The sequence below is a fragment of the Trachemys scripta genome, chromosome 1 (assembly GCF_013100865.1).
Source record: "Trachemys scripta elegans isolate TJP31775 chromosome 1, CAS_Tse_1.0, whole genome shotgun sequence".
NCBI classification, from domain to species: domain Eukaryota; kingdom Metazoa; phylum Chordata; order Testudines; family Emydidae; genus Trachemys; species Trachemys scripta.
This window is the reverse complement of record NC_048298.1, coordinates 265,338,522-265,361,538: the sequence shown is the minus strand read 5'-3', so window position 1 is coordinate 265,361,538 and position 23,017 is coordinate 265,338,522. Positions and strand designations below refer to the sequence as shown.

Here is a 23,017-nt window from a genome sequence, read left to right as displayed (position 1 = left end):
AATACTGAAATTTCCTAACTTTTGAGCGCTTCAGTTGGGTAACTATAACTTTTTTTTTAATGTAGGTGAGTTTGTTTTTTTTAAGTAATAGTGAAATAGAATGAAAGCCCCAGATTGTTTCAATGCACTTCCAATTTGCAAATAACAATTCTCTTTAGAGGCAACTTCCTGTTACAATCAAGTTTCTCTGCAGAATTAATGACATCACTTATAAAAGTTTCCACTATATTCCACAGCAATATGCAAGGCACCAGAATGGTGTCCTTAAGTCAACTGCATTTAGAACACACACCCCTTAACAGTAATACTGAATTTGCAATAACTATTACTATCAATAGACAGAAAAACATGCCAACAAATGAGTAAGAGCTAAATTCAAAAGTAATAATCTTGCCAGCAAAAAGCAAAGTAAAATCTCCTTATTCTGTTCTAAAATAATCATAGAATCATAGGCCTGGAAGGTATTATCTAGACCATCCTTGGTGGGTGTTTGTCTAACCTGTTCTTAAAAATCTCCAGTGATGGAGATTCCATAGCCTCCCTACACAAATTATTCCAGTGCTTAAACTACCCTGATAGTTAGGAAGTTTTTTCTAAACTGCCCTTGCTGCAATTTAAGCCCACTGCTTTTTGTCCTATCCTACGAGGTTAAGGGGAACATTTTTTCTCCCCCTCCTTGTAACAACCTTTTATGTACTTGAAAACTAATATGACTTTCATTAAAATATATTGTTGACACTTCATATTGTTTTAATTTTATGCTGAACAAAAATAGAGGTCTGCTTAGAGTAAACACTAATATGATCAAAAAGACAATGGTAATTCATGCTGGTAGTGTAGGCCCCTGATTCAGGAGGTTGTGACACTCAGCTGGTGTGGAATCACAGAGATCATCATGTAAAAAACAATTATTCCTCAAAATATCCCTAACCATAATAGCAGCCAATCGAAATGTGCCACCTCATCTACTCCTACATTTAGTAATGATTTGTCTGTTTAACACAGTAAAAATTTTTCAATTGCAACATCAAATTGTGTCAGAAGATCAGAAAATCAATACAAGTAACTATTAGTCTGATTTGCATCCGAAGAAGTGGGCTGTAGTCCACGAAAGCTTATGCTCTAATAAATTTGTTAGTCTCTAAGGTGCCACAAGTACTCCTGTTCTTCTTTTTATTAGTCTGATGACGTCCACTGCAATTGTTTGACTGAGATGCATCAGGTATGTGGATTAGCATGGTGGGGTAAAAGGAATCTATTTTGCCCTAGGCATCTGGCATATTAAGTCACACAGAAATAGTTAAGCCTTGAAAACAAAGTGACTTTAAAAAAATTGAACAAACACGATAAGTTATTCCAGGAGAGGAAAATAATTGTTAGTGCTTTGTTTTTGCAAAGCACTAACAATTATTTCATTTGTTTAAGAATTGAAGCATGATAGTCCTCTCACCTTCAGCATCTACTCAACTAATTATACATTAATATTATAATTAGTGCTTACCAATTATACATACCCCCAATGCACTTAAGATCAGTACTTTCTATCCAGCTGTAGCACTAACGTTAGTGTGGGACTCTACACTCTGTCACTCAAATCCCCACTAATAGAGGTTAATTTGGACCTATTGGAAGACCTATTCACAAGTGCAGCTACAACTGAGGGATTAATTAGCAGGAGAAACAACCCCAGCAGCTGGGAGCAGATAAAATCAGAGGAAGGAAGGGGGAAGTCAAGAGTCAAAATGGAGGGGGCGGGCATGCGGCGGACTGGCTGGCTGGCTCGCTCCTCCACCCCATAATTGGGGGATTTGGTGGGGCCTTGTAAATAGCACTGCAGGTGGAGGCCTGCTGCAATAACAACATAAAACAACATAAAACATGGTGGTGGTGAAGGATACCTGAAGTGGTGTGGTCTGCACTCAGGGTGTGACAAGACTTAGCAGGGGACTAGCCTTTGACATACTGTAACATGTAAAGATAAAAAGCAAAAATAAAGGAACATATAAACCAGACAGTGGTGGTGATATGTATACACCAGGGATCGGCAATCTTTGCCATGCGGCCAGCTAGGGTAAGCCCCCTGGCGGGCGGGGCCGGTTTGTTTACCTGCCGCTAAGATTGCTGTAGTCTATGGTTCTTGTTGATATTTTTCTGGGATACAAAGCATGAATCTCATTTTTTGTTTTTAACAGAAACACATAATGAATTTTACCCTGTACCACCTCCATATAGTGTAGCTACCTCTCTTCCTACTTACGATGAAGCAGAAAAAGCCAAAGTTGCAGCAATGGCAGCTGCTGCAGCAGAAGCTGCCCAAAGAGTATGTGAACTATCTCTAAAAAAATTTGGAGGAATCTGTAAACAAAGTTGATTTTGATAATGTACAGTACTCTAGAGTAGTGTTTTAAACAGCATTTAGGCCCACACTTTAACCTTTTTTTATAATAATTGTTATTGAGAGATGTCTTTTGGATGCTAAATAGCTTTTAAAATATAGTTAGATATTTGCAAGGCATTCTGAAGATGTGAAGTGCTATAGAACTGCAGAGCATTTCTTTGAAATACATCCGTTTGCTTATCACTTAAGTCATAGAGGTATGTTGCTTTTTATTGCTGGCAAAGAAAAAATGGACACATTGAAACGAATATTTTTGTTCTTTTAGAGCAGGGGTCAGCAACCTCTGGCACACGGCTCGCCAGGGTAAGCACCCTGGCGGGCCGGGCCAGTTTGTTTACCTGCCGCGTCTGCAGGTTCGGCCAATCGCAGCTCCCACTGACCGTGGTTCGCCGTCCCAGGACAATGGGTGTGGGAAGCAGCACGGGCGATATGCCAAAGGTTGCTGATCCCTGGTATAGACACAACAATATTTTGAAAATAAAAACTAATTTGGCAGAATCACATGACACTTCCTTTTACCCTTTAGGATATCAGTGCACTAGCTGGGCTAGCCAGCTGCACAGCCTTAAAATGGAAGAGCTCAGTATGTCAAAAGGACTGAAGGTTGAAAAGTAAGTTTTTTTTGTTGTTTTTAAGGACCTGTCTACACTTTGCTGCAGTGGCACAGCTGTGCTGCTGTAGCTATGCCACTGTAGTGCTTCAGTATAAGACATCGCCTATGCCGACAGGAAGGGTTCTTCCACCTCCCTGAGAGGTAGTAGCTAGGTCAGTGGATGAATTCTTCCATTGATTTAGTGCTGTTTAAATGGGGACTTAGTCATCTTAATTATACTGCTGAGGGTGTGGATTTTTCAACCCCCTGACACTTTGTTTAAACATATCTAATTGTCTAGTGTAGACCAGGCCTAACAGTTTGGAAGACTTTAAAAGCACAGTGCATTGATTAAGGATCAATCACATAAATACATTGTTATTACTAATGAACAATCTGTGATGACTTCTCAGTTGGGCTAGGAAACATCAGCATTACAGCTTCACTGGTTCCACGGGTCCTTCTGGCTCCATCCCATCTTCTGGCAATTTTCTGAAAAATCCATGCTCCAAACAACACTCTTGGACACTCTGGCATAGCTGTGTCCGGAGTCTCAGAATGCGCCACTATAACCATGGTTGTAAGGAGTACTATGTAGGGAAGCAACAAAATCATTCTGGGAGGGAAAGGGCAGAAATAGCTCTGTGGATCTGCTAAAACACTGAAAAGCCATTTAACATATGACCGGGCAACTTGCTTCTTGCAGTGGCAACACCCACACAGTATGTGTTGTGTTATGTTAGTTGGATACAAAAGGTTATGTGATTTATCAAGAAACAGCCTGGAGTTTAAGCTTTGACTCTGAATTTTCCTTGCATTTGTAGCTTAACTAAAAACAAGTTGATTTTTTTTTAAATAATCAAAACAAAAGAAGTCTCGGGGGGAAAAAACCTTCCATGTCATCTGACAAACATGGCTTGTAGTACAATAGTGATGGAAGCTTAATTAAAAAGCTTTAAGAGATACTACTTTGAGAACATACATCCTTTATAGTAATACTCAGTTGTCTGTTTGTTTGGTTTCTGTGAGCAGCAAGTGCCATCTACAATTTGGATCCAATCTGGAGAAGTGGCATGTCTTTTGTACTGCATTCCTCATAGCTTCCAAAAAATAAACAAATGTTGTAACCTAGTCTGGCAGCCTTGCTCCTAAGTTCCCAGTGACCTTTGGCTAACATCCTCACAGCATCATACAGAATGCTTTCTGCCCTTTTATTACTTGTTATTACAAGTTATTACATGACTTGTACTTACTCTTGACTCAGCATCCTCTGAAATGTAGGTGCAACTTCCTTTCCTCTGTGGTACCAAAAGGATAACTCTGTCACAAGTCTTCAGATCCAAATCTAGTTATCTTTAAGAGAAACAAAGTGTGTGGGGTTTTTTTCGTTTTTTTTTTTCGTTTTGTTTTTTGGCATGCAGTAGAAACAAAGACGAAAAATCAACACAGTAAACATTAAGCATAGTGTAAACCTTAGTAGGTCAAATTAATCCCTACTATAACTCAATATACTTCACTGGAGTTACTCTTTAGCCCATCTCATTTAATGACTATGAAACATCTAGCTAGATAGGCTATATGTTTAGTTATTTAGTATGGTATATATGAAAAGGGTTTGTTCTGACTCAATGTATAGGCTATCTTTGTGAGACACGTACTTCAGATGTACTTCTTTCTCCTCTCTTTGGTTATAGTCTCTTCCCCTTCTGAGGCAATAATAAATAGTCCAAAATTCAGTATACCATAGCATAAGTGACAACTGTGTTATTTGAGTCAGTCCCTACTAGAATAATTTCCTCCTGTTTCATCCTAAATTGATTTTGAATATAGTGGAGTTACATCAGAGGTTAATTTGGCTCTTTGTGTTGTGTAACAGCCACCTCTCATGAGTCATCAGCAAGGTTTGAATTCAGGAACTTCGGTACTAATGCACAGAGCTAAAAGAGTAACGCCATTAGGATTTGATCCAAAGCCCCAGGAAGTCAATGGGTATCTCTCACTCCATCCTATTTATATCATCCACCTAAACTTAACTTTGTCCCTTTAAAGTGTAAAAATATATGCAATGAGCTTCTAATTAACCCTTTCCCTATCTACCTTATCATAGGGCAGTGGTTTTCAAACTGCAGGTCTGAATGTAAGGCACTGGGTCACGGTGGCTCTGGTCAGCACCGCCAACCAGGCTGTTAAAAGTCCCGTCGGCAGTGCTGCTTGGCTAAGGCAGCTAGTCCCTACTTGTTCTCATACTGCGCTGCGCCCCAGAAGCGGCCAGCAGCAGGTCCAGCTCCTAGGCGGGGGGGCCACGGAGCTCCGCGTGCGGCCCTTGCACCAAGCACCAGCTCTGCACTCACATTGGCCGCTGGGTAGGGAGGTGCCTGCGGGCGACAGCTGCACGGAGCCACTTGCATGCCTCTGCCTAAAATCCGGACCTGCTGCTAGCCATTTCCGGGGCACAGCATGGTCTGCGGTGCCAGGTCAGGCAGGAAGCACCCCCGCTGTGCCGCTGACCGGGAGCCACCCGAGGTAAGCCCATGCCTCTGCTCCAGCCCTGAGCCCCCCACATACCCAGTGTGACAGGTTGGATCACAGAAACCCCCTTCGGCTGCCAACTGATGTGCGAAGACTACTTCTGCCCCTGCTTACCCTGCCCTCCCAGCTTGGGATTTCAATGCCCTGCCTGGTTTGAGTCAGACCCGCTAGCCTGCTGCAAACCCAGACCCAGGTCCGAACCACGTTCCCTAACAGCTGTAGGCTTAAACTGAAAGCAGTTTAAGAAGTGCTCCTCTCTTAAACACTCAGATGCCCAACTCCCAATGCGGTCCAAACCCCAAATAAATCTGTTTTACTCTGTATAAGTATAAGGGTAAACTCATAAATTGTTCGCCCTCTATAACACTGATAGAGAGATATGCACAGCTGTTTGCCCCCCCAGGTATTAATACATACTCTGGGTTAATTAATAAGTAAAAAGTGATTTTACTAAATACAAAAAGTAGGATTTAAGTGGTTCCAAGTAATAGCAGACAGAACAAGGTGAACTACCAAGCAAAATAAAATAGAATACGCAAGTCTATGTCTAATACAGTAAGAAAACTGAATACAGATAAAAAACTCACCCTCGGAGGAATTCCAGTAAGCTTCCTTTTACAGACAAGTCTCCTTCTAGTCTGGGTCCAGCAATCACTCACACCCCCTGCAGTTACTGTCCTTTGTTCCAGTTTCTTTCAGGTATCCTTGGGGGTGGAGAGGCTACCTCTTTAGCCAGCTGAAGACAAAAAGGAGGGGTCTCCCAGGGGCTTAAATAGACTTTCGCTTGTGGGTAGAGACCCCCTCCTCTCTCCTATGCAAAATCCAGCTCCAAGATGGAGTTTTGGAGTCACAAGGGCAAGTCACATGTCCATGCATGACTCAGTTTTTACAGGCAGCAGCCATTGTTTACATGCTACCCTGAACATCCTCAGGTAGACTTCTTATGTTGATTGGAGCCTTCCAAGATTCATTGTCCATTAAGTATTTCTTGATTGGGCACTTAATTTGCACATTCCTTTCTCAAGAAGCTGACCAAATGCTTTACTAAGGCTACTTAGGGCTTGGCTACACTCGAAACTCCAAAGCGCTGCCACGGGAGCGCTCCTGCGGCAGCGCTTTGAAGTGAGAGTGTTGTCACGGCGCCAGTGCTGGGAGAGAGCTCTCCCAGCGCTGCAGGTACTCCACCTCCCCAAGGGGATTAGCTTACAGTGCTGGGAGGGCGGCTCCCAGCACTGGGGCACTGTTTACACTGACGCTTTATAGTGCTGTAACTTGCTGCGCTCAGGGGGGTGTTTTTTCACACCCCTGAGCGAGAAAGTTGCAGCGCTGTAAAGCGCCAGTGTAGCCAAGGCCTTAGAAATCAAGCAAGTACACAGCCAATATTCATAACTTTGAATACAACAATGACACATACATACAAAGAGGATGAACAGATTCAGTAGATCATAACCTTTACAGAGATATGTTACATGGCATATGTAGCATAAAACATATTCCAGTTAAGTCATATATACATTCATAAGCATATTTCCATAAAGCCTTATGGGGTGCACCATCACACCCAGAGCCCCGTTCTGCACCCCAAACACCTCATTCCTGTCCCCACCCTGCAGCCCTCACCCCCATAACCCCAACCCTCTGCCCTAGCCCTGAGTCCCTCCCACAGCCCAAATCCCTCATTCCCAGCTCCTTTGGGTCGCGGGCATCAACAATTTTCTTCAACTAGGTTGCCAGAAAAAAAGTTTGAAAACCACTGGCTTAGGGTATCACACATTTTAATATAAATTTTACACTGTGTGTGTATGTATCTAAACTTTTTATATATTATTTTTGAATTTCCCCAGGAAATACCCTCTGGTTCTGCTCTATTATCCCCTCCTCCCTGCAAAACCAAAATAAGAATACTAAAAGTCAATTCTCACCAAGGCCAACACAACAAAGCCCCAACTGATCCTGTAAGCAGCTCTGCTTGAGTGGACCCTTCCACCACACAGAGCCCCACTGAAGTAATAGCCATGCTCCATGGAAGCAGTGTGCAGAATTGGGCCCCATATTTGGAGTTTCTAGATCATGCTGCTTTGGAGATATAAAGAAGCCAAAAGTGTAGGGCTGTCGATTAATCGCAATTAACTCACACAATTAACTCAAAAAAATTAATCGTGATTAATTGTACTTTTAATCGCACTGTTGATAAAATACCAATTGAAATTTATTAAATATTGTGGATGTTTATCTACATTTTCATATATTGTGTATAGTGTGTGGTTATTGAAATCAAAATTCATATTATTTTATTACAAATATTTGCACTGTAAAAATGATAAACAAAAGAAATAGTATTTTTCAATTCACCTAATACAAATACTGTAGTGCAATCTCTTTGTTGTGAAATTGCAACTTACAAAAATAGATTTTTTGTTACATAACTGCATTCAAAAACAAAACAATGTAAAACTTCAGCGCCTACAAGTCCACTCAGTCTTACTTCTTCTTCAGTCAATCGCTCAGACAAACAAGTTTGTTTACATTTACAGGAGATAATCCTGCCCTCTTCTTATTTACAATGTCACCAGAAAATGAGAACAGGCATTCTCATGGCACTGTTGTAGCTGGCGTTGCAAATTATTCATGTACCAGATATGCTAAACATTCATATGCCCCTTCATGCTTTGACCACCATTCCTGAAGACATGCTTCCATGCTGATGACACTCATTAAAAAAATAATGTGTTAATTAAATTTGTGACTGAACTCCTTGGGCGAGAATTGTATGTCTCTGGCTCTATTTTACCTGCATTCTGCCTTATATTTCATGTTATAGCAGTCTCGGATGATGACGCAGTACATGTTGTTCATGTTGTTTTAAGAACACTTTCACTGCAGATTTCACAAAATGCAAAGAAGGTACCAATGTGAGATTTCTAAAGATAGCTACTACACTCCACCCAAGGTTTAAGAATCTGAAGTGCCTTCCAAAATCTGAGAGGGACGAGGTGTGGAGCATGCTTTCAGAAGTCTTAAAAGAGCAACACTCTGATGCAGAAACTACAGAACCCAAACCACCAAAAAAGAAAATCAACCTTCTGCTGGTGACATCAACTCAGATAATGAAAATGAACATGCGACAGTGTGCACTGCTTTGGATTGTTATCAAGCGGAACCTGTCATCAGCATGGATGCATGTCCCCTAGAATGGTGGTTAAAGGATGAAGGGACATGTGAATCTTTAGCACATCTGGCACGAAAATACCTGGCGACACCGGCTGCAACAGTTCCATGAGAATGCGTGTTCTCACTTTCAGGTGACATTGTAAACAAGAAGCGGGCAACATTATCTCCTGTAAATGCAAACAAACTTGTTTGTCTGAGTGATTGGCTGAACAAGAAGTAGGACTGAGTGGACTTGTAGGCTCTAAACTTTTATTGTTTTATTTTTGAATGCAGTTTTTTAGGTACATAATTCTACATTTGTAAGTTCAACTTTCATGATAAAGAGATTGTACTACAGTACTTGTATTAGGTGAATTGAAAAATACTATTTATTTTTTTTACAGTGCAAATACTTGTAATAAAAAATAAATATAAAGTGAGCACTGTACACCTTTTATTCTATGTTGTTATTGAAATACTGGTAATTATATTTGAAAATGTAGAAAACATCCAAAAATATTTAAATAAATGGTATTTTATTATTAACAGTGCAGTTAATCACGATTATTTTTTTAATCGCTTGACAACCCTACAAAAGAGTTAGAAAAAATGTCAAAAGTGAAGTTCAGATACAATTTTCAAAACATCAGTTTAAAACTCCTCTTCTGTGTTTTTATTATTATTATTATTATTTTTAAAAGCAGACATCCCAGAAGAATCCTACACTGGGGTAAGATGTAAAAGTTAAAATGTCTGGAACAGGGCTTTCTTTTAGAGAAGTTAAGAGAATGAAATCAGTCCTACAATGGGAGCTGGCCTGGGGCCCAGTGGGGAGTGTGTGTAAGGGGGAGCGCAGGGGCGTGTAAGGGACTGGGAAGGGCACAGGGCGAGTGTAAGGGGCCCGCCGGGTACAGGGGTGTGAGGCGCACAGGTGTGTTGGTGTGTAACACGGGCTGGGCCCCGACGTGCACCCCCCGCTTTATTATATGCGTCACGGGCGGCGCCCTCACCTTCGTGCTCCTCCGCAGGGAAGTGGCTGTCGCGCCCCGCCCCCGGAGGGCGGGTCCGAGTCCGGGGGGGCGGTGACGGAGCGAGGGGGCCGGCTCCGGTTCAGAGGCAGCCGCATCCGGAGGGGGAAGGCAGGGCCCAGCCGCTGAACCAGGGCGGTAGCCGCGAGGGGAGAACGAGCCAGCGAGCGGGCGCGGAGGAGCCGGGGTTGGGCCGCGCCACTGTCTGTCCGCGGGCGGCCGGGATGGATCACCACCAGCCCGCCAGCCGCTACCAAGTGGTGAGTGACCGGCCCGGCTCCTTCCGCCGCGCGGGGATCCTCGCTGCGGCCCAGGCGGCTCTGCGGGGCCGGCGCGGGGGGAGCTCACCGCGGCCACTTCCCCGGCTGCGGGGCCTGTGGCCGGAGCCGGGGAGCTCGCACCCTGCCCGAGCCTCTCTGCCCCGGGCGTGGCGGGACGTGGAGCTTCCGCCCCATGGCTGTCACGGAGGAGCCGGCCTGGGTCAGTCTCGTTGCTGTGTTGTTTTGCTGCCGGGACGCTGACGCGGGAGGGGAGCCGGGGAGCCCGGCTTGTTGTGGTGGCTGTATCGGGGTCAGGGGTGGTTACTTCACAGCTTCCGCGAGGGTGGGGCGCTTGGAGGCCTTAGCGAAATGGCTCCGTAGCGCTTAACCTTGATCCCCTTTCGTGGCCCGGCGGCCGAGTGCCTGGCACGTAGGTCGTCCTCGCCCAACCCTTCTCCTGGCTCCTGAACAGCCTTATTTTTGGAGAGTTGAAGGGGAGGAAGGCTTCAGCGCTTCTGAAAGTTAAATCACAGACCGATGTCTCCAGTCATTGCTCGACAAAGATTTATCCAAAGGAGTGAATCTCAAATTAATGACTTATTTTTATATCTGCCTGGCATTGAAAACATGGAAGGGAAATGAAGAGGGGCAGGGGAATTTCCCCAGTCCGGCCTTCCTTCCTTCCTTCATATGTGGGCTGGAGTGAATTCGTGTTTTTTTTTCTTAAATCCTTTTCTGGGTAATCTGTAGTTACCTGGTTCGGAGATATGATTTCTTGTATATAGTCTCATTGGGAGAACTATTCTCCAGATTTTCAAAGAATCACGTTCAGTTGCTTCTAGATTAAATACACCTTTCTCACTGTGTTGTTTCTCCCTTCCCCAAAACAGTTCATTGTCAATGGTGACACTCCATCCTGAATTGATTGTATTATGTCTCTAGTCCCAGTACCTGTATTTAACATCACATACGTTATGTTTGTAAAATGTAGGCTCAGCAATAGTCGCAAGAGTGAGTTAGAGCAAGCCTGAAGTTTTAGCCTTACTCAATAACTTCCTTATTTTTTGTGGCTTTTAATCATATTTTTAAAGGACCATAATGTTAAAAAAGGTTAATTTGTGTGATGAGTCATAATTATGTTTTATTAATATGAATTGTAACTAACTCACTTGTTGTCCAAACTCAGAAGTAAATAATGAAAACAAACTAGTCAGTTTCACTTATATTTAGTCCATTTCCTAGTCTTTCTGGATCTCAGAACCTATTTGGATGTAAACATTTCTGCTGCATTGTTTGCAATCCAAAATAAATGTAGATATTTGTGCTGAGAACATTTTTAGAGTCCTAAAAAACTATTTTTTCAGAACCCACAATGGGGTAGTTGTTAACTCTCCTTTTGATAGATGGGATGTCTTTCACGTGTTACTTGAGTGCTTAACTTGGGGACAGTGCTGGATCCCCATCTGCTCTTGGATAATCACACTGCAGCAGTGTCCTGGAACGTTTTTACCACCAGTACTTTGCCAGCAGCCTATTTCTTTCTGACATAGGCCTTGCTTCTGTGATTGATGTCTTTGTCACGTCGAGACTGGATTATTGCAGTGTATTCCATGGCTACACCTTAAATCATTCTAAAGAATTTGACATGGCCCAAATTGTGGCAGCCTGCTTGCTTACATACACTGCAACCAAGAGGCACTATGTTAACAGTGCTCTTTGATTTGCACTGGCTGCCTCTTGGTTTTCAGGTGGAATTCAAGGTTTTATCTTTGACCTATAGAACATTACAAGGAGAGATTAAAAAGACTGGGACTATTCTTCTTGGAAAAGAAAGGACTAAGGGGGGTATATCATAGAGGTCTAAAATCACAAATGGTGTGGAAAAAGTGAATAATGAAGTATTAGTTACCCCTCCATGTAACATAAGAACCAGGGATTACCCAGTGAAACTAATAGACAGCAGGTTTAAAACAAACAAAAGGAAGTCTTTACGCAATGCACAGTCAACCTGTGGAACTTGTTGCCAGGGGATGTCATGAAGGCCAAAACTATAACTGGATTAAAAAAAGAATTACGTAAATTCATGGAGGATAGGTCCATCAATGGCTATTAGCCAGGATGGTCGGGGTGCAATATCCTGCTCTGAATGTCCCTAAGCCCTTGATGCTGGGACTGGATTTGGGGTTGGATCACTTGATGATTGCCCTATTGTGTCAAAGGGAATTAATTGGTCTAGCATGGGCCACTGTCAGAAGACCGGCTACTTGACTAAATGGACCTTTGGTTTGACCCACTATGGCCTTTTTTTATATTCAACAAAGGCCTTGCATTTTGATCCACCTAGTTATAAAAAGGGGAGAGGGCTGCTGGTAGAGAGTTCTTCATATTGGCACCTTCCTTCTGAAATACCCCATTGCTCCAAGGTCTCCAAGGTCTGAAACAACCTTCTTGGCATACTGTAAAGCCCATCTGAGCAGAATTGGCAGAGGGCGGACATTGTTGAAAGTGTAATTCGTATGGTAGGAGTTTGAAGTTGTATTAAGCCAGAGTGACATCGTTCTCCCACTACGAGAAAGGGACCAAGTTACCTTCTCCGTTGGATCATATGAATTGGTACCATAAACTCCCTGAACATTAAATCTCACCAAATGAAGGTCAATCCATCCTCATCATCATCATCCACTCATTATACCCCACGCCCAAACATAGCCACTCTATGAACTTCATACCCTCATATCTCAATACCTGTACTTTGACCCATCAACCTTTTACCCCCAATCGGGGATATTGCAGATTATGTATTCCTTATGCCACCTGATCTTAAACCAAACTTTGCACCCTCGATAATCTGTACGTTATTCCCTAGTAACCAGAAACTTCTATGCTCAAACTGTTCACTTTTTTTAAACATCATCTTAATAAAATTTTTAATTCATTTGATTGATGTGTGCATGATGGAAGGAAGAAGCATTTGTCAGCTTGTTTTTCATGTCCTTTTGTTTTTTAAATATGAATAAGGTGCCCAGATTTTTGGATGAGTGCCCTTGTGGGTGGAGTTCCTACAAGTGCAATTGAAATAAATGCAAGAGGTAGTTCAAATAGCTCACCACATAAATTACCTGAAAATGACTACATAAAGGTTAATGTAAATGAATTTTGTAATTATAGCAATTTTTGCTATTAACTTCATTCAACTTTTTTACATTAAAATAGTGTGCACTGAACTTGGATTAGGTCACAGTGAGAATAACATGCTTAATTTACAGTATATGCCAACAAGAGCTCATTTTGAAAGGGTTATTGTTGTATCATAGGAAGGACCATGACTGTTTCAGTCATATTTTATCCTGTCCATCAGCATGCAGACAGACCTGACACTATCAACTGTATCAAATACAATTGTGCACATACTGTAATGGCTCCAAAGGGTGGAAGAACCAAAACTGTTTTAGATTCACTGTACAATATTAGCACCTTGCCATGACAGCACATAATCTTATTTTGAAGATGGTAATAGGCGTTTCTAATACTTGGTTTTGTGAGCCTCCCACTCCCTATTGCTAAGCTCATTAAATCCAACCAGTACCATAACTGCATTGTGTGTATCTTTTTTTTCTTTTTTCTGGTATGATAATAGCAAATATGGATTTCTTTTCTTTTCTCCCTCTCCAGCTCTTTGAGCTGTTTTCTCCCCAACCTTTCCTCTTGCTGTGACTCCAGGATATTTTTTCTGGTAAATACATCAGGATGATGAATTAATTCTCCTACTATTGTTGACTGAATAATTAATACTTCTATGGCTTTTGAGGAAGTAGATCATCAACTTCCCGTAAAAAGTTTTTCAAAAAGATCATTTTTGTTCAGTTTAATGAACATTAAGTTACAATTTTAACTCAACACACACTGTTCTGCATAAGAACTTTGACTCCAACATTTCCTTGCTTTATTTCTTTGACAGAATTTATTGAAGATTCAAAATATTAAAAGAACAAAACTTTCTCTACCATTTTTGGATAAAAATACAAATATATTTTTAATATGTTAAATTGCAGTGTTTTAACGGTTGTATTTGCAAATGTATCAGGGGAGGGGGAGAGTTGCAAACTAAGACCCATAAGTAGATCAGAGTGTTATGTAACTTTCTTTCTCCTAGGACATGTGTAATTGGTAATGCTCTCTATACCTCCTTTTCTGTTACACTTCTGCTGTGCTGTGAACAACTGGGTAGAATTTTGTCATCCTCATCCTATTGGGATATGACAATTGTCACCCTTTTTTCATATTTTCTTCCTTTTCCCCTCAGTAACTTGTAAACTGAAGTCTTATTGGTTCAAGTGCTTTACAATTCGAAAAATCTCATTATGAACGTGAACAGTGCTGCTATGCCCTTTTCTGTTTCGCCCCTTTGTCTCCTTTTTCCTGCTCGGTTCATTGTCAGGTAATTGAAGGGAGACATCAACCCTAGTGGAATTGTAACAGCAGAGAGAAATTTCTTCAGTAATCAGTTTTCCCCACAGCTTCTTATTTGTATGCTCGTTTTCTTCTTGAATTAGGATAGTATTATTCTGGTGTCTACTTGTTTTAATTTTTTTATTCAAGCATGTCTGCAGAAAAATCTGGTTTTATTTTTTTTTAATTGATATGTTGGTCCCTATTGGAGTAGAACACTAGCAATAGAGTAGTTAACTGCAAATATATAGAAGCTAGGGCTGTCAAGCAATTAAAAAAATTGTAATTAATCGTGCAATTAAAAAAAATTAATGGCACGATTAAACCATAATAGAATACCATTTAAATATTTTTGGATGTTTTCTACGTTTTTCAAATATCTTGATTTCAATTACAACACAGAATACAAAGTGTACAGTGCTCACTTTTTATATTTTTTGATTGCAAGTATTTTCACCGTAAAAAACTAAAGAAATAGTATATTTCAATTCACCTAATACAGGTACTGTAGTGCAATCTCTTTATCATGAAAGTTGAATTTACAAATGTCGAATTATATTAAAAAAAAAAATGCACTCAAAAATAATACAACGCGGAACTTTAGAGCCTCAAAGTCCACTCAGTCCTACTTCTTGTTCAGCCAGTCGCTCAGACAAACAAGTTTGTTTACATTTGCAGGAGATAATGTTGCCCGCTTCTTGTTTATAATGTCACCTGAAAGTGAGAACAGGCATTCTCATGGCACAGTTGTAGCTGGCGTCACCAGGTATTTGCTTGCCAGATGCGCTAAAAATTGATATGTCCTTTCATGCTTCAACCACCATTCCAGGGGACATGCATCCATGCTGATGACAGGTTCTGCTCGATAACAATCCAAAGCAGTACAGACTGTCGCATGTTCATTTTCATTATCTGAGTCAGATGCCACCAGTAGAAGGTTGATATTTCTTTTTTGGTGTTTTGGGTTCTGTAGTTTCCATATCGGACTGTTGGTCTTTTAAGACTTCTGAAATCATGCTCCACTCCTTGCCTCTCTCTCCGATTTTGGAAGGTACTTCAGGTTCTTAAACCTTGGTTTGAGTGCTGTAGCTATCTTTAGAAATTTCACATTGGTACCTACTTTGTGTTTTGTGAAATCTGCAGTGAAAGTGTCATCATCCAAGACTGCTATAACATGAAATATGTGGCAAAATGCGAGTAAAACAGAGCAGGAGATGTACAATTCTCTCCCCAGGAGTTCAGTCACAAATTTTAATTAGTGCATTATTTTTTTTAATGAGCATCATCAGGATGGAAGCATGTCCCCTGGAATGGTGGCTGAAGCATGAAGGGACATATACATCTTTAGCACATCTGGCAAGTAAATACCTGGTGATGCCAGCTACAACAGTGCCATGAAACGCCTGTTCTCACTTTCAGGTGACGTAAATAAGAAGAGGGCAGGATTATCTCCTGTAAATGTAAACAAACTTGCTTACCTTAGTGATTGGCTGAACAAGAAGTAGGACTGAGTAAACCAGTAGGTTCTGAAGTTTTACATTGTTTTGTTTTTGAGTGTAGTTATGTAACAAAAAAATATCAGTATTTCTAAGTTGAATTTTTCATGACCAAGAGATTGCACTATAGTACTTGTATGAGGTGAATTGAAAAATACTATCTCTCATTGATCCTTTGTACAGTGCAACTATTTGTAATAAAAATAATCTATACTTTGATTTCAGTTACAACACAGAATACAATATATATGAAAATGTAGAAAAACATCCACATTATTTAATAAATTTCCGTTGGTTTTCTGTTGTTTAACAGTTCAATTAAACTGCGATTAATCAACAGTCCTTATAGAAACTTGTAAACCATTAAGTTTTAAAGTTTGGGATAGTGTTCATGTTTGTGCCTTTCTAGGAAATATGTTGTTTTGCATTACTAATAAATTCCAGGGTAAAATTTTCAAAAGCACCAGAGTGCTTTGGGTATCTAAGTCCTATTGAAAGTCAGTGGGACACAAGTGCTTAAGTCGCTTAAGGAATTTTTACCCATAGTACTTGACTAAGGTCCTTGATGATCTTTCAGCAAGCAATGTTTTTTCAGTACTGAAGAGTTGCCATAAGATCCAGAACGACGTTATTGTGGGACCCAAGGCAAAGTAACGTGGTTCATTCTGCCTTCCTCTGAGTAAATCAACCATGTTCATGTACAGTTACACCCCCTGCCTTCCCAGGAGGACCCCTCAGTTATGAAATTCAGTGGTCCCTGATGAACATCCCTTCCCACTTGCAACACACACAGTGGAAAACCAGGAGATGTAACCAAACAATAACCCTCTATTAGGAAGGTCCCATTTTGCTTATAAAACCTGTTGCAATCTGCCATCTCTGAGTCACACAATTCCACATATGGAAATTAGGGAGGATGCTCTGGCTGCTAGGTCACGTGTGTGTGTGTGTGAGATGTCAGGCTCTAAGTAATGGATGCTATGCAGCGTGTAGTCTACTGATGATTGCTGTGTTTTACCCTAGTGGTAGGCACATTCATTACGCTCTAATCAAGATAGATAAGTTATTTAGAAAATGTAAGATCATTGTTCTGCAAGGTACACGTGTCTGGACCTCGATGTTACAGTAGAGGCAGGTGTGATTTAGAAAACCTAACACCGTACATAGTGCATTAAAAGATAAAAAATATTGTTCTTTCGCTTTACACGCGGGTATACATTGTGATGCACAGTTATTTGTGATATCAATTTAAACAAACTTTTTCATACTTCTTCACATGCTAAATTTTCTCAGTTGTCTTTTCCATTTTGTGAAATTGTGCTTTTTTCTGTATCATTACAGTATGTTGAGTGCTTGTAGGGTTTTTGGTTTATAAAACATGCATCCAGTGCAAACTCTGGCTATATTTGCAACTAATTAAAGTACCACAAGCTAGAAATAATAAAATACATCAGTCAGTTCAGCTTCTTCAGTTGTCACCATGCAAGCATTCAAATTAAATTGAACCTACTCAGGAAACTTGGAAAAAGCTTTAGTTAAGTCTCCTCTTTTTTCCCCTCCCTCATCCCGGCTCCTCATGGCACTGAGCCTAAAATTTGACTGACAAAGATATTGGTTTTCCATTTTTATTGCTTTATGATGTATGTAGAGAGAGAGAGAGACTGAGATTGTTTACATTAGAAATTCTGATCCTGTTAATCTTGGAGAACCTTCTGATGACTGGTATCACTGAATAGATCAAACTAATTTATATAACAATATTCCATTGTTTGTTTGGTTTTTTTCCCCCATTGAAGCAATTGTGATACAGTAGATACAAGGTACCGAAAATTGAAGATAGTGTTTTGCTTTTAAACATCTGTTTAAAAACAATGAAACATTGCCACATCCCAGTGACAACCTTTACAGTCTTCACTGTAATGCCTAAGACAGTCATACTGACATTTTTAATGAGTATAAATCCACTGTCCATTGAAGGTTAAAATTTTCTTCAATGCAGTGGGCTTGTGCAAGACTTTGTCCTCCTTAAGCTCCATGTTATATAGCACAGAAGAACTAATGTAGTGAGATGAGCTGTACCCTCAAAGAACCGGCCTCTTGCATACTAGCTCAGTCTGGAATTTAGTACTGTACGGAAATATATAGAGTAACTTATTAAAAATGAGAAAATAAGTTGATGTAATCATGAATGGACAATACTTTCAGCTGCAAGTAAAAGCATTTTTTTTTTTTTTTTTTTTTTTTTTTTTTGGTTTAATGTCCCGAGTAGGTACATTTTCATTTGAGTAACTTTAATCAGTTTTTTACTCTTTCATTAGTGAATGAAGGAAGATAGCTATCAAATTTCCTCTTGATATAACCTCATATAGGGTGGTGCTGTTTTTAAATCTTTTAAAAATATATATATAAACAGCAGATTCTATGTGTACATAATTTCATTTGCAGGCTAAAATTAAAGTACATGGTTTTTATATACGTGGTAAACTTATATTAGTTTATGTTCGTGAGGTAATACATGTCTTAGCTTGGCCATGTACACCTGACAGACCAGGCAAAATGGAGTGGTACACTTTTACTTTGACTAATCAGTAAATTGAGCAATATAAACAAAGAAACAAAATAAATCTGAGTTCCTCCACTGTTCTGGGTTTCTCACCTTCATGTTCCCCAAATCTAATTGTGAAATGCAAGTGCTCATTGACCTCCAGTTCCTTTTTGAATTGCTGAGCTGTTCATTAACAAGCCAATGTATGTCTTGGGTCATTGTGAAAGATAAGGTCAACTACTTTCTTATGTTTGCATCATACCTTATTTTTGGTGTTATCGTAGCGCCTAGAAATCCCAGTCATGGACCAGTATCCCTTGTGCTAGATGTACAAATGCAGAACAAAAAGACAGTTCCTGCCCCAAACAGCTTACAATCTAATATGTCACAATCAGGTATGAATGGACCTAAAAGAGTAACGCCAGTGAATAATTGTCAAAGGCTTGAATTATTCTTCTTCCAAATTATTTTCGGGTGATTAAGAATTCTTAATACTGACTGGCAAACCCGTCGGCTAAAAATGGTAAAGTGTAACATTGTGACATACCATATATTTTCTTAATTATTAGTATTTTTTCAAAGGTAATGGTTCTATGCAGGGTGGATTTGATTGAAATCAAATTGATTTAAATCATGATTGAAATCACTAGTCAGACTCGATTTAATCATGGATTTCTGCATAAAAGTGCATTCTTGATGGTTGTTATAACCTTAATACATATTCTTCACAACTCACAGATGTAGGTTTCATTTTTAGAAGGTACACACTATATTTTTAAAGTGATTTATTGTGAAAAGTTTTCACATTAGTTTTACAGCTATATCAGAAAATGACTGATTGTTTGGTTATTTCATTTATCAAAGGAAATTGAAGCAGATTTTATGAAGTCCTTGGGAGGTAAACTAGCTCCAATTCAACAGGTTAATTTTTAATATTTGGAGGATTTTCTTGTCCTGCTGTATTAGGAGGCGAACATCACCAGACAGACATTTAAATTGTTTTATTTAACTGAAACAACATTATGTATTCTGGACTTTTTTTTTCTTCAACAGCAAACATAATATTTTAACAAAAAAAGCATATGATATATATTTTTTTAATTTAGTTAAACATTCAAGTTTAACAAAAACAAACCTGATTTTAAAATTGTTAATTAAGGTACTGAAGTCCCAAGCTGGCAGGGAAAACGGGCTCAGAGGTAGTCTTAGCACATCAGATGGCAGTCCCAAGGGGGTCTCTGTGACCCAACCGTCACAATCTCACTCAGTTCCTTCCAAATTTCAACAGCATCAGCAATAAAACAGCTATTTCCCTGCATTTTGTTCTAGGCTACAGAAATAGGCTTCAGGGTACTCAGCATGTGTTGAGCATTTCTCTTAAGCCCAATGTTGAGAACTTTGGCTGTGACAGTGCCATCTACAGTAACTCTCCACTTAACTTCCTTTCACTTAATGTTGTTTCGATCTTATGTCCCTGCTCAATTATAGAACATGTTCCATTTAAAGTTGTGCAATGCTTCACTATAACAGTTTGGCTGCCTGGTTTGTCCTCAGTTGGCAGCCCACCTATCAGCTCCCCTATGCCCCCCCCCACCTCCCATCCGCTGGCACACCCCGCGGATCAGCCCCTTACCCCTCTTCCCCCGGCCTCCTGCCCACAGCAATCAAGTGGCTTGCGGTGTTCAGGAGGCAGGGGGGAGAAGCAGGACTCGGTGTGCAGGCTTCCCCTCCCTCCCCTGCCTCCCGAACGCCACAAGCCAGCTGATTGCCGTGGGCAGGAGCAAAGACTGGGCGCAGTTCCCCCCTGCCCACAGCAGTCAGCTGGCTTGCAGCGTTCAGGAGGGAGGGGGAGGACGGTGTGCGGAGTAAAGGAGGGGAGGGGAAGAAGAGGCAGGTTAAGGGTGGGGGTTTGGGGGAAGGGGTGGCGTGGGTGGGCCGAGGGTTGAGCCCACCCTCCCCCCATCCCTGGTGCTTGCAGAGAAGGGGAAGCTGTGCAACGTGCTTCTCCTACCCTACAGCACCTTCAGCCTCCTTGCCTGCCTCATTGTCTCCAGTGCCAGTGGGCTGTGCCTGTGTGGGGTAAGGTGGGGGCACCACCCAACTATAGTACTGTACTGTATGGCAAAAAAATTCCCTGGAACAAAACACTCCCATTTACATTCATTCTTATGGGGAAATTGGATTCTCTTAACATAGTTTTAGCCACATTTTTCAGGAACATAACTACAATGTTAAGTGAGGAGTTACTGTGTTTATTTATTTCAGGACTTTGTTCACAAACTGTCATCAGATTAGGCCCCAGCCATGATCCCCGTCCTGCCCTCCGAACCCCTTGGTCCCAGCCTGGAGCACCCTCCTGCACCCCCAACTCATCCCCAGGCCCACCCTAGAACCAACACCCCCAGCCAAAGCTCTCACCCCTTCTTGCACCCTAACCCCCAATTCCATGAGCATTCATAGCCCACCACACAATTTCCATACCCAGATGTGGCCCTTGGGCCAAAAAGTTTGCCCACCTCTGCTCTAGACCTTTTGCACACTACTCAATTTCTCTTTCATATACTTTATCCAGCAATTTGCCTGTGACATCTGCTCTGTTGCGTGGGACTGTATCCTGGTCTTAATGACTGAACCATGTTAATGAAGTGTAGGTTTTCAATCATATGGAAAGGAGCGTGTGTTGCATAAACAAACTGGGCAATTTTTCCATCAATTACCTCTTCTTTGTAATCTGGTTCTTATCACAAACTTCTCTATGAAGATGGCGTGTTTTGGGTTTTTTTGCTACAGGATATACTGTGGCTATGTGACATACATGATGTGACTGAAATGCTATCATTGGCAGATAACGCTGAAACTATAGAAAATGATGGTGATCTTGAAAGTGGATAGTCTTCAGAATCCTGTATGTTGAGGATGGATTCTCCTAAACAAAATAAGTCAATGCAGTTATTTAATTATTATTACTGTACTGCTCATTTAGTATTACTCATTGCATTCACTGACACTCAGTATTACTTTAAAGGTGAAATTGTAAAAGGAAGATCTGCCTATTTCAGCTATTTATTTATTTTTTTATCACAACTGCATCTAAAATGATAGTACCATATAGTAACAACTATATTTTTTGCTCAAACATGAGAATTCAAGAATAGTCCAGAAGGAAGATAGGCAGTCCTTAGGAAAGAAGTATGAAATAAAAAAGTTTACCAACCCGAAGATCCTGCATGTTCAGACATGTTCCTCTCATCATCTTCAACCCAGCTTCCTCCTGAGCATGTTATTTCTGGAGAGACAAATCCACAGTCTGAGAACTGCAAAACGAAGTATCTCTGACGGTATCTTCTAGACCAATGGTTCTCAAAGCCGGTCCGCCGCTTGTTCAGGGAAAGCCCCTGGCAGGTCGGGCCGGTTTGTTTACCTGCCACGTCCACGGGTTCGGCCGATCGTGGCTCCCACTGGCCACCGTTCTCCGCTCCAGGCCAATGGGGGCTGCGGGAAGCGGCGCGAGCCGAGGGGTATGCTGCCGCCCTTCCCGCAGCCCCCATTGGCCCTGAACAAGCGGTGGACTGGCTTTGAGAACCACTGTTCTAGACTGAGCACTGAGTCCCATTGGATAGATAGAAAGATTAACCTAAATCTTCTGTAAAGAAGCCCCTGGAAACCCATATGGTTGGGTCCCTAATCTATGAACTACTGGCACTCATTTACAAAACTTTTCTTAGACATTATGTGAATATATTGTCTCATACTATAGAATTAGTTTATAATCCCTATTCCATGATGATCTCTTTGAGCTATAATGCATCTGTTTTTTTCCCTAAAAAAAATACGATTTTTTTTTTCAAACCATTGATTTTTATCCACCCTGGTTCTATGCATTTTTTTCACTCATTACTTGTTTTCTGGGTAAGTAATACCATTTTTGCTCTGGTAATTGTTTGTCTCAGTGTTTGAGGGGGAAAAAAAATCCTCTTACTCAGCCTGTACTTGAAAGTTGTTAGTATATTTATATAAACACTTAGAAGTTATTTTCTCTTGTGGGCTTTCCGAGATGTCACATCTTCTCAGTTGTAAGAACTGTAAAGGACTATCATAAATTTGTCATCTTCAGTGCTTGAAACTAATTTAATTCTTTTATCATCTTATTAGTAAGATGGGTTAATTAAGGTAATGTAACATTTTTATTATTGGCTCATTTTATTATACTTTTATTAACTCCTTTAATAGAAATTTACATTAAAAGTATCAACTAACTGTGTGTCAAAGCAAAGAATCTTATACACAGAGCATGTAATGACATCTACAGTTAAGGTTGCACAGGCTTTTCCATTTTTAGCTGCTTAAACTTTGTCACTATTCTACCCTTGGGGCTAAAATTTAGCAGATATTTTCTTATCCCTGGGGTGTGTGTGTTATTTATGCAAAATCAGATGTTTTTGATGGTGAAAAATTATTTTCCCATTTTAAAAAAGCAACAATATTTTTACACCAGCTTTAGGTGATAGATTTGAAATTTGGCTAGGAGACAGTTCTTAGGTTGTGGCGGAACCTTTTGAATCATCTGCGG

General features: G+C 40.7%; 1 protein-coding gene and 1 long non-coding RNA gene across 4 annotated transcripts in view; one reads left to right on the top strand and one right to left on the bottom strand.

The window, feature by feature from the left end:
* LOC117870869 overlaps nucleotides 1-9,816 on the bottom strand; it is a 31,445-nt gene extending 21,629 nt beyond the window's left edge. For both annotated transcript variants that reach the window (XR_004644056.1, XR_004644055.1), the window contains exons 1-2: nucleotides 9,680-9,816; nucleotides 4,244-4,343 (exon numbers count right to left, since the gene is read on the bottom strand). This is a non-coding gene — a long non-coding RNA (uncharacterized LOC117870869). The remainder of the gene's footprint in view (nucleotides 1-4,243; nucleotides 4,344-9,679) is intronic.
* A 14-nt stretch (nucleotides 9,817-9,830) lies between these two features.
* The window catches only part of NDFIP2 (Nedd4 family interacting protein 2), a 69,571-nt gene continuing 56,384 nt past the window's right edge, over nucleotides 9,831-23,017 (top strand). For both annotated transcript variants that reach the window (XM_034758279.1, XM_034758281.1), the window contains exon 1: nucleotides 9,831-9,957. In XM_034758279.1, the coding sequence (XP_034614170.1) occupies nucleotides 9,922-9,957 (36 nt within the window). In that variant the 5' untranslated portion in view covers nucleotides 9,831-9,921. The remainder of the gene's footprint in view (nucleotides 9,958-23,017) is intronic.